The sequence below is a fragment of the Mya arenaria genome, chromosome 10 (assembly GCF_026914265.1).
Source record: "Mya arenaria isolate MELC-2E11 chromosome 10, ASM2691426v1".
Taxonomy (NCBI): Eukaryota; Metazoa; Mollusca; class Bivalvia; order Myida; family Myidae; genus Mya; species Mya arenaria.
In genome coordinates, this window is record NC_069131.1 from 66,068,628 (window position 1) to 66,079,979 (window position 11,352).

At 36.8% G+C, this 11,352-nt stretch overlaps 2 protein-coding genes across 2 annotated transcripts; one reads left to right on the forward strand and one right to left on the reverse strand.

The window, feature by feature from the left end:
• Positions 1-2,062: 2,062 nt before the first annotated feature.
• Positions 2,063-6,678, forward strand: LOC128206836 (hairy/enhancer-of-split related with YRPW motif protein 1-like). Its single transcript, XM_052909520.1, has 4 exons — positions 2,063-2,127; positions 3,858-3,906; positions 4,462-4,618; positions 5,211-6,678. The coding sequence occupies exons 1-4, from the start codon at positions 2,063-2,065 to the stop codon at positions 5,876-5,878; spliced, it is 939 nt and encodes a 312-aa protein (XP_052765480.1). The 3' UTR covers positions 5,879-6,678.
• Positions 6,679-7,597: 919 nt separating this feature from the next.
• On the reverse strand, positions 7,598-11,351 carry LOC128206087 (uncharacterized). Its single transcript, XM_052908253.1, has 4 exons — positions 11,136-11,351; positions 10,554-10,797; positions 9,224-9,387; positions 7,598-8,361 (listed from the first exon to the last, which is right to left on the reverse strand). Exons 1-4 carry the CDS (start codon positions 11,326-11,328, stop codon positions 7,751-7,753), a joined length of 1,212 nt encoding a protein of 403 aa, XP_052764213.1. The 5' UTR covers positions 11,329-11,351; the 3' UTR covers positions 7,598-7,750.
• Position 11,352: the final 1 nt, after the last annotated feature.

The following is an 11,352-nucleotide window of genomic DNA, read 5'->3' on the forward strand; positions in this document are numbered from 1 at the left end:
ATAAGAATCAATATCAGTGGTCGTTGTAGCCGTATATTGAAAGGGAATTGACCTCTGATGAACTCAATTATCTATCAGAAAACATAAAGAAATCATCAAAATGAATTAAAGATTATTATGTAAACTCTACAGAAATACAGTTCTGCAATTCGTGCCAATAGAAGACTGAAATTCTTACACAACTTTTAGAAACCATTACGAAAAAAGTGTCATTATTTATTTGTCCCCTGCCAATCCAACATGATAAATGATTGTGAGATCATTGCGCGTAATCATTACGGGCTTGGAATGAAAATATGCAGCCAGGGTCAAACTGAAAGATCAGCATTTTAAAGATCAGACCGCGAAAATGTAAATTGGCGAACGTAAACAGGTCTCCAATGCGTGGGAAAACGAAGCAACCGCTTTCAAATTCATTGAAAAACTTGCCGTTTATCTAAATTCAATTTGTAAAACAGGTATGATACTTTATTTGCAATAAAAGGGTTCAGCCCCTATAGATCCCTTCAAAAGAAACCTCGGGTGAGCTGTACTGCATTATAGGGCCTCGAAGGGGAGCCTTTGTACTGTAAATTAAGGGCTGAGCACGTTATGTAACTGGTTACCCCTATTGAAATGGCCCCAAGTATTTTTTCTCATGATTTAGTGAAATACCTCAGTGACCTTTAATATTTGATTAGTAGGACAATCTTTATTGAGGGTCATAGCACTTGAAACTTGATTTGTCTATTTTTACCAAAAATTGAAGCATCATAATTACTATGTATATCTGCTTAGAGGAGGATATTAAGATATTGAATTGAATATTATCATTCTTGTTTGAACTTATGAAAATAACAGTTGCCAGCACTTTTTCATTTCAGGTATTTCAATTTTGCATATCTAATGCCGTCTGCTATGTTTGAACAAGAACTCTTTGGTATCATAAACATGCCCGGGGCAGATAATGAATTTACCTTAGAGGGGACGTAACTAACGGCATAATCTTTTGACAATCACCCCTCCCTAAGAACGGAAATTCAAAATGTGATGGGGGGGGGGGGTACGCCCTCAAGAAAAGAAAGAATAGATGCTGAATTTTGAGCGTATTGAATTTATTTACCTTTTATCTCCGATATTGACATAAAAAGTAAACCTGGATGAATTTAAGGGGGAGGGGTGATCCCCCTCCCCCCTCCCCCCGAAACCGCTAGTGCATGCATTTGTATTTTGGTGTCGCTGATTTTTGCACCCAAACGATTTATTAATCAATGCTTTATCGACTTTCGAATACAATTTGGTTTTATATACGTTTTTGGACAGACAAACTTATGACCAGTATAGGCTACAAACGGCTACCCTCGTACCGAACTTGTGATTTCCGAGCCTTTAAAATATATGTAATGAAATATCATCAGGGCGGAAAAATAGCAATAATTCTTTCAAATTCACACGGGAGCCGCAGTGCACACGACGAGCAACCGTGGGTAAAACGTCGGGACAAAATTCTCGTCTGTTTTCCCACGGTTTGCGCGTGTATCGCACGCGCTTACTCTTATGTGTCGTCTGCGATACAAGAAATCGTATATACGCGATCTATTACTTTCAGGAAAATATGAAACTGATATTTAGACCATTTTTGGTACCACCAAGCGACTCCAAGTGTCAAAATTTAAGCCTGGAAGCATGCATCATTATTATTGATTTTGAAAGACATGTCAAACGGAATATTACCATATCGATTAGTTGCCATAACAGCGTCCACAGACGGCTGTTGGATTTATCGATCAACCAATGAGAACGCGAGAGGCAAGGCGCTCGGCCAATTAAAATAATGCAGCCGCTCTGTCGTCTGCAAGTTAATTCGAAACTCACACAGGAGGGGCGGCGCGTAAAATAGGAACGGGGGTCGTTTAATTTTTGGCATCGGTTCGCCTTGTGTCATACATGCTTTCGACCTGCAGCCAGTAAGGTTGGACATCCGCTCCCATACGATCGAACATATACAGGATATAGTTTTATTTGACCACAGTGTGTGCTGTTTCCTGTTACATACTTTTTTATATAAAGGATACATTTAGCAATGAAACGGAGTTTAAGCACGAGTGACGACGACGATGATGTCTTTGACGAAAGACTTAAGTCTGGGTAAGTGTTTTTAATTCATAGGAAGGGGGGAGGGGGTAACACCCTAATTGATTAAAAAATATGATGTATGTTTATATTCAATATTAAGGGAACATGCATAAAGCAAAATAAACATTGATTTATTTACAACTGAGTAATAATTACATTTATTATGACACGTGTATTATACGTAGACGTGCTCGTGTCTTTGATTTCAACGGGGTGTGGGGGGGGGGGGCATCCATTTAGATTTTAAAAAAATACTACAAATGGATATATTCGAATTTATGGGACCGTTGATAGGAAAATACACGTTGATTTAAAACTGAGTGATGATTCAATTTAAGACTTAGTGACACGTGTATACATTCACGTGGTCGATTTTTTGCACGTGCAACGTTTCCACCTCATGGTTATAATATATACATATACACGTGCTACATCGTAACTCGATCATTAACAGCAATAGTAGGTGTGTTTTACTTCTAATTGAAGATATAAAAATAAAGATACAGCCTAGCAGGTACAGTTGTGAATTTATCAAGAAGTATAGATTACATAAGTTCACGTGCAATTTTAAGCATTGTTTTCGCCTAGTTTTATATGTAATACTGAATTCAGCTACGTGGAATAAATTCTGGGCACTTATTCACCAATGTCTTGAGACTGTGTTAAGACTCAGACTCAGTAATTGAAATGATTTATATGTTACAAAAACTCAAAGTCACTCTTATTAAAACGTATAATCAGTAACAAGGGCATCTTTGTTAAGTTGTTTTAAAATGAAATTGAAAATTTACATTTTCGAGTCTTGTGTCTAGAACCCAGACTCAGAAAAATAGTGAATGCAAGCTCGAAAGCCACCTATTGTATAAGAATGAGCAGAATGTTTGGAGTACTGGAACACCCAATATTCAATCGTACTAAATTGTTAAAACTTTCAACCAAATGCCACCAAAATTGTAATAAAAAGCACCGTGAAACTGGGAATTAAGGTGTTGAAACTTGATTAAAATGTTGCAAAATCGTGATATTCCTCCGTTAATATGACTGTTTATTCTGATAAGCCAATCACGCGAGATAAACTGACACGGACATTCGCAATTTTGTGCACGGGTGATGGGTGGAAATCGGAAACACCGGCCAATGTGTTATGTCAGAATGAGATCTGAATAAAATGATGGACGGAAGAGGTTATGAAATTTTGATAAAGTGGTGGACAGATTCGGTTATGGTGTCACTGGTGACGTTTGAACCGTCTCTCAGAAGAAACTTGGCATTGCCATTATTGAAAATTTCACCTTTGTAGTTGATTTGCAACTTAACGCACATTTTTGCCATATTAGAATACTTTCATAAGAGTATTACGATATCCCAAGTCAAATACTCGTAAATTAAAATATATTAATAGTGTTACATAATGAACATCCATGGTAATGTAACGAACCCCAAATTGAATCATTTGAAGCTAACGATTGCTACCGAAAAATATATATCCCGAAGGATCAAAGGAATGGAAAGTTGTATTAAGATTCAAACATGTTAAACCGGAAATAATACATTTCCCCACCCCCTCGTTATATTTACCCGTGCACGTAATTCCACACGACCCATAATGAACTTGTGCTATTCTTGTCTATCGTTTCAACGTAATTTATGAATGTCGATTCCCCGTGCACGTGATTCTTGTAAATCGTTTTCCCGTGCACGTGATTGATGACCCCTAACTTACCCGTGCCTGCTTATTTCAGGTCGCCGTCCCAGAGCTGCCAGATCACGGACCGAAAGAAGAGACGCGGGGTAAGATCAGTACGTCGTCTACCCTTATTTCCTATTTTTGTAATCATAAAATAATTTTTGAACTGAGTTCCAATACGTAGATTTCAAAATAATTATTATATTCGCACAGGCATTATTTTTGTCCGCTGCATGACAATGAGGTCCCTAGTTTCTCTTAGAACTTAAATTTCCTTTTCCCGGTGTATATCTACATGTACATCATTCATTTTTGTAATTATGATAAAGACTTCATCTAGTATTCAGTCGAAATATTAACATAAATTAGCTTTTTATCCTAAGTTTCGTTCAATTTCCTTATGTCATTCTTCTTTAATATGAATTGACGGAAATAGAAGAGGTCATAATATTTTGCATATACCTCTTTACGGTAACAATGATAAAACGCTAATTTTTTAGTAGTATATATTCAAGTAACTGCCTCTCAGCCAAGAGGTCGTTGGTTCGAACTCAACCAGGGACATTAGTATCGAAGTTCCATTATATCGTGTGTCCAGGTATACGATTTTCGACCACTCTCCGATGTAGTTAACTAATGTTCAACCCCTCTCTCTTCAGGTTATCGAGAAGCGGCGGCGTGACCGGATTAACAACAGCCTCTCGGAGCTGCGCCGCCTTGTTCCATCCGCCTTTGAGAAACAGGGGTCCGCTAAACTCGAGAAAGCCGAGATACTCCAAATGACAGTCGACCATTTAAAGATGCTTCATTCGAAAGGTACGCTCGCACTTCCGACTTCATGATATAGTAATCTTGTATATGTATATGTATTTATGAATCAAAACAAATATTTCCTTCAGTTTACTTCCGCAAAGCAACACAAGTTTAAAAAAAAATATTTAAAAAAACAATGTGAACTTCTTAAATTTTATTGGTATAAAATTGCACTAGTTAGAAACTAAAAATTAGATTAAGGGCTGTAAGTGGGTCCCGCCGACAGAGTTAATAAGGCGTGTAGAATTTAATGCTTCCGGTCAGGGCCCGTTTTTTTTCAGGCCCTAAAATATAAATTATCGTGAGAAACTGACTGATTTCAAACCAAGATGTTCCGTCTTTACTCATGTGAAACAGTTGATCTGTTTACAATCAAAACTAATGCAAGCCAGGGGAAACACATTGTCCAAGTGCACTTTTCATGTTAATATGGTAGATAAAAGCAACATGATTTAATGATGCGTTTTTATGACGTGAAATGCCCACGGAAGCAAGTTTTCCCCGCCTTCAGTCTTGAACTATTATTAAAATAATTCAAAATTTGTCTTATCTTAAAAAATTCATGAGTACTTATCTGATTTTTTTTTCATTTTAGGTGTGAACGGGTACAACTTCCCTGACCCTCATAACCTTGCATTAGACTACCGGGGTATCGGTTTCCGGGAGTGTCTCGCGGAAGTGGCGCGCTACCTGATGACGGTGGAGGGGATGGACCTCCAGGACCCGCTCCGGCTCCGCCTCCTCTCCCATCTCCAGTGTTTCGCAACCCAGCGAATCTCCTCCGTCAAGTCTTCATTCCAGAATTCCACTTGGAACTCCCTTAATTCCATGTCTTCACATTCCGCGATGAATTCGCTCAGTTCTAATCAATATAACGGCAATATGGCGTCAACGATGACGTCAATGCTTCAGTCTCAACATTCCAGCCAATCAGACCAGCACGCAATGTCTTCCCATGATTCCTTACCCGGTGTTGCCTCGGTTTCATTCAGTGACGCAAGAATAAGCCAATCAGACAATTCGTTACATAATCCTATGAGGATTCCACTGCAGCCTCCACCAATGGGATCACACAGTAATATGACGTCAAACACAGGTCAATCCTCATTGCTCAACCAGCAGATTTCCCAGTTTCCAATGCTAAACATGAACGCTATGATGTCACCAAACACTGCCCAGTCGTATAACGCGGCGGCGGGAAATTTGAACCAGCTTGGTTCAGTGAAACCTTACAGACCTTGGGGCTCGGAAATAGCCTACTGACTATAAGGCTAGAAAAATATCTTAGATCTCATCCCCGTTAACTCCGCACCAACGGAGTTGGTGATTATTTTATAAAATTCGGTTTGGGCGAGAAATGGTCGACACTCGATCGCACATGCTTATTTCTGACTTGGAATAGATAAGAAATGACTCCAACCACCAGTCCCCATGTTTTTAACCGTAAAAAATCGGATGAGATTCTAACGATTATTTTTCACTGGCCTTCACTAGTGTAAATATGTGATATATATATGTATGTGTCGAGTGTGCTCAAGTGGTTTTACAACGAAACTAGTGTCTGCAAAATAAATTAATTGTATGTCGGCTATCATCCGGAAATCTAAACAAGGAATGAAGTTTTCCATTGAGTGCTGATTGTTTTCCAATATTGACAAATATTTTTGCCATGATATATAATTGTAATTTATTATTATGACCATTCCGTCATTGCTTGCGTTTTGTGCAATATTTTAGTAAAGTAAGGGAAGCAACTCTTATACATTATGCAAATCTTGTAAAACTTGAATGACACAGTTGTGTCCCTTGGACTTGAATTATTTTGGTGCATTTGTTTTGTATTCTAGTCTTTTTCTTCTGTTTGTATATATATGTACATTTTGTTGATTATTTTACGCATAACGTAGTGCAATGTATAGTTAACATTGCATTATCGATTATAAAAATAACTTGGAGATTCATGCATGAAATTAATAATTTACATTTATATTGAAATTTTTGATACTAGGCTATTGTATTTTTGGTATCAAAGCTACATCCAAGTCCACTGTTATATTGTAAACAAACACATTTCTGTTATAAGTGCTTTACAAATAAATGTGATAATAATTTTAAATACACTTTGTTATCATTCATATGTTATAACTAAATGGCTTGGAACTAAATTTAACTAGAAAATGTATCCCAAGTTATTGATCTCTTCATTAATGGAGGAAAAAAAATCCTGACAATAGTTTATTAAATAATACCACCCGACTGCTGTAAAACTATACTTAATCAGAGCTCCACTTTTAGCCAGCATGCTCGTCATCAAATTTCTATTGCTCAAGGAGCAAAACTTAACATAAGTGCCAAGGACCATACACCACTGCTTGTCTGCTTTCATTCTGTGAGTCAAACAAGGTTTATAGCTCGGCAATTACTTAGTGGTCAAAATTAAAACTAACACAAGCCATGCACTTGTTTAATGCTTTCAAAGCGTACTCAAATTCTAAATTTTATATATCAGGGCTTGTTAAGAATTGTGCGTCCATGCCACAGGGTGTAAATTCGGGCTAGCTCATCTAAGTTCTTCTGATTACTTAAGCCAGTGTTATTTGCTTTGCTTTACAAATGCATCTTGTCTCTCGCAACATGTGTACCAAGTTTCATTTGAATATCTTGAACATTGTTCAGTTGTGGCCAAGTGTCAATTTGAACTTATTAATTTTACAACAACTGAAAAAGTTATTACAGCCTCCTATTTATCATGTTTACGTTAACACGATGTTTCTTAAGAATGTGATCTTGGGCCAAGGCTTGGAATCAAAGCTACGATGCCTAGTCCAAGACAACTGCTATAACAAGAGACTAGATCATTAAAAGATCATTGGTAAGATTCAAAGCTTGACTGCCAATGCAAACATATATTAACCTATATCACGATCCACCAACTGCCTTTCCACGCATATCCCCAAAACACAGATATTTAAATAATTCTCTTGCAACATTTTATTTGTATACAACCAAAACAATGACCATTACATGAACATTTTCAAAACAGATAAATATAGCACAAAGCTACATTATGACATGTTCAACACAAATACATCTAATTGAAATGGTACTACTTCACAACATTAAATAAAAGTGTTCTCATTTTTTATTCTTATTAGGATCACCCATATTTTTATCTTTAGAATCATCAATTTCTTCCTGATCTTTCTGAACTTTTGCTACATCCTTAATAACTTTCTGTACCTTATCAATATCAGTTGTTTCAGCCTTTTTCTCAATAACATCTGCATGACTTTCTTCCTTCTTTATAACTGCTTTCGGAACCTCAACAACTTTTTCCACATCTGTTGTCTCCTTCTTCACTGCTACCAGTTCATCTGACTGTTCATGAAATGTTTCCACATCTGTTGGCTGACCATGAAATTCTTCCACATCATGTTCTTTACCATGAACAGTCTGCATGTCAACAATATCTGTTTCATTTCCAAATATGTCATCAAACTTTAAAGGGCTCACATTAGGCTTAATGTCTGTTTCCATTATTTCTTCTTCTCCAATATTTTCAAGTTCTTTGGACGCTTTAAGAAATTCGCTGAAGTCATCTTCGTTTTCTTCATACTGTTCATCATCAAAGAGATCAGCAGGTTTAAAACCTATGACATCTCCCCTGCTAGTTGCTTCTGGACGCTGGACATAGCTTCTACGAAGACCTTCAAGCTTTTCTGTCTGGGGGCTTGATTGATCTATGCCTAAAATATACAACAAAGATGAAAAATTAGGCAACAATTAATACAAGTTTGTTTAGAATTTCCCTTCCCATATTCTTAGATCTGGGTAGGTTTTTTCGAAACCCAGCTAATTCTGTTATGAAAATAAATTTAAACAATGTCCCCATCGGAGAGGTAAAACAAATCAGGCTGTTCCCATCGGACAGCAAAACAAATCAGGCTGCAGCTGTTTTGGTGATTAGGTCAGGAAAAGTCAAAGGTTCTATTTAATTATTGTGGCCTTATGAAATGACTATAACTAATTATTTTCTTGGTTATACTTAACTGCACTCTCACAGACTAACAGTTTTGACTTTAATTGCATTCATTTTTGTCTCAGAATTAGCTCATTTTGGTTTCAATGCCTTCAATTAAAACAAATAAGATAACTCACATTAGAAAAGATTATAATTGTTCGAAAAAACGGCCAAAAAACAGCAACGCTGTTAAAACCTCAATATTCAATGTAAAATACTTTAAGAAACAGACAAGCTAAAAATTTAAACCTGACATTGGACACTCCTTCTTAATGTGTCTATTTCAAAATCCGCTGAAGCAGGCCAGGTTACATTCCACCATACTACTGGTACATACAAGTCATCTTTTACCATGTTGGAGAGAACAGTTTATCTTTGTTTTCATCTATATATTAACTCCCAAATGATATCGTAATGTTCACAAATACGCAGGGCTTAACTGTGCCATTCGCTAATATTGGAAGCTGTGGTGCCCTCGTGTTTAATGAATTCAATACCTTGGGCTGTGGCAGCAGTAACTATTATAAATATATAACACGTAAGTACATATGTTGTAAACTGATATTAATAATCTACTATAATGTTACCTTCACTTTTCTGTCTGCGCTCTTCACGTGAGTCAGGTGAGAATATCCCCAATAGAACACAGTCGGCCTCAAGCAGCGTAACAGCTTTCTTACTCCCCATAAACGAGGAAGCCATCTCGAACGAGTTCAGGAACAGACGTACACGGACACCCTTTGTGTACTTCCTACAATGGACAGGGAGTAGTAAAAGACATGATACAGGTACTTTCAACTGTGTATTACCAATACTACTAGGGATGGCTATTGATCCAAAAATTTACCAGAAATAACCAAGCAACACTTTCTATCTATCATAGACTTTATTATACTAATGGAAAAAGATTATTAGTCCACATATCAAAAGAAATTGATGAATCTAGTTGTCAAGAGTTATTCAAATACTTTTTAGAGTATGGTATAGAAGAACAAGTGCTGCCTAAGGACAGCGGTTTGTCTTAGAAATGAATGCATTAAAGATGTAATATGTGTCTGACAAAAAAGGTCAGTCAAGGGCCATTATTTGTATTTAGGTTAAATGGATTTATGTACCCTAATTGTGTGATGCCTGTGAACAAGTGTGTGAAGTTTGAACTCCAATGAATGATCAGTATTTGAGATCTGAGTAAAACCCCAGGTTGCCAAGGGCCATAATTTGGATTGATGATAGCATGGACTCTGAGTCATGTTACCTAACTGTATGGTTGCCTTGAGCAATTGTGTGAAGTATGAAGTCAATTGTTTAAAGGGTATAAAAGTATAAATAAGTGAAATCCCATCTTGCCTATAACTTAACTTGACACTATACATGTGCCCTTAAACTTTAACCAAAGTTCCTAAGTATTTCAGGGGCCATAATTCATGTTTAGGAAGAAAATTATAGAGATGTATCCTAATTGTGTGATGGTCTTAAACAACTGTGCAAAGTATGAAGTACTTTGAATGAAGGGTATTGGATTTATAAATGAAAATACCAACTTGCCCTCAAACTTTAATTGCATGCCGAGGCTGGGGCAAGTAGTATTCTTCAAATAGAAGATCTAAGAAGAAAAATCCATATTTTGCAAATGTGAATCAATATTGCACATGTATCCCTTATTATTATTACCCCAGCAACACTGTTTCCTGGATAAGTAAAATCTGTCGCTTAACCAGTCCTACAGCCTACATTATCACAGTGTCTATATATGGAGTCATATGGCCAATTAACATGTGGAAAACACAGCGCTTAGTATTTTTCACCATTTTCTGATTGTGAAAAAGGAGTCATTTTATTAATAGAAATAAGAAAAAGAACTGGGGCGAGTACATGTAAATTCTCATTCTTCTGTTTTCATTATCAATGACCACTTACTCTGGTTGGTAGGCAGGTCGATTGCAGACACACATGAACTTTCCTCCAAAGTCGATGTAGAGGTCATCGTTGATGACCTGGAATATCCTGCCAGCAAGAATCTTTCTGTGCAGGTCTCCTAACTGGACAAGACGCGAATTTCTAAACAATGAGGCAAAACTTTCAGATTTCTTGGTCTCCTCCTGAATGGTAGTTTCGTGCTCAGAAACATTGTCTGTGAACGGTCTTCCAGTATCTAAATAATCTGAAAATATATGTCAACATGTTTCAGCATAACTGTCACATTACAATAAAAAAAGGTGTTATTTTATCAAAATAATAAACACAAAGTAATGGCATGAATGATAAACCACTCAAAAAAAGTATCTATGTCATTAATTCTTGTGACAGCTTATCCAAAAAGCTGGGAAAGGCCAATTTGAGCAGGCCAGAAAATTTACTTGTCAACAGCTCTAGGTTATTTCGAAGACTATTTATTCAAGGTTATATCAGAAATATATTAATCACTTCATTGGCTTCACATAACAAATTAATGTTATAACCGAAAAGCAATTGGTGAAAAAAGTTTAGGTATGAACATACCTGAGTACGAATCAAAAGGTCTATTAGCATTGTCAGGAACATCGAGGTCCAAACTGACACTGCTTTTGTTCTTGTCTATTTGGGTTGTAAGGGGTCTGCTTAAACAAAAAGATAAATGCCTTGATCTTGATAAAGAAACCACATGTTTTAACAACGTCCCTAAATGCCCAGCTTTCCTTATGGGCGCAGCCATCTTGGATGTAGACTCTTCCAATTG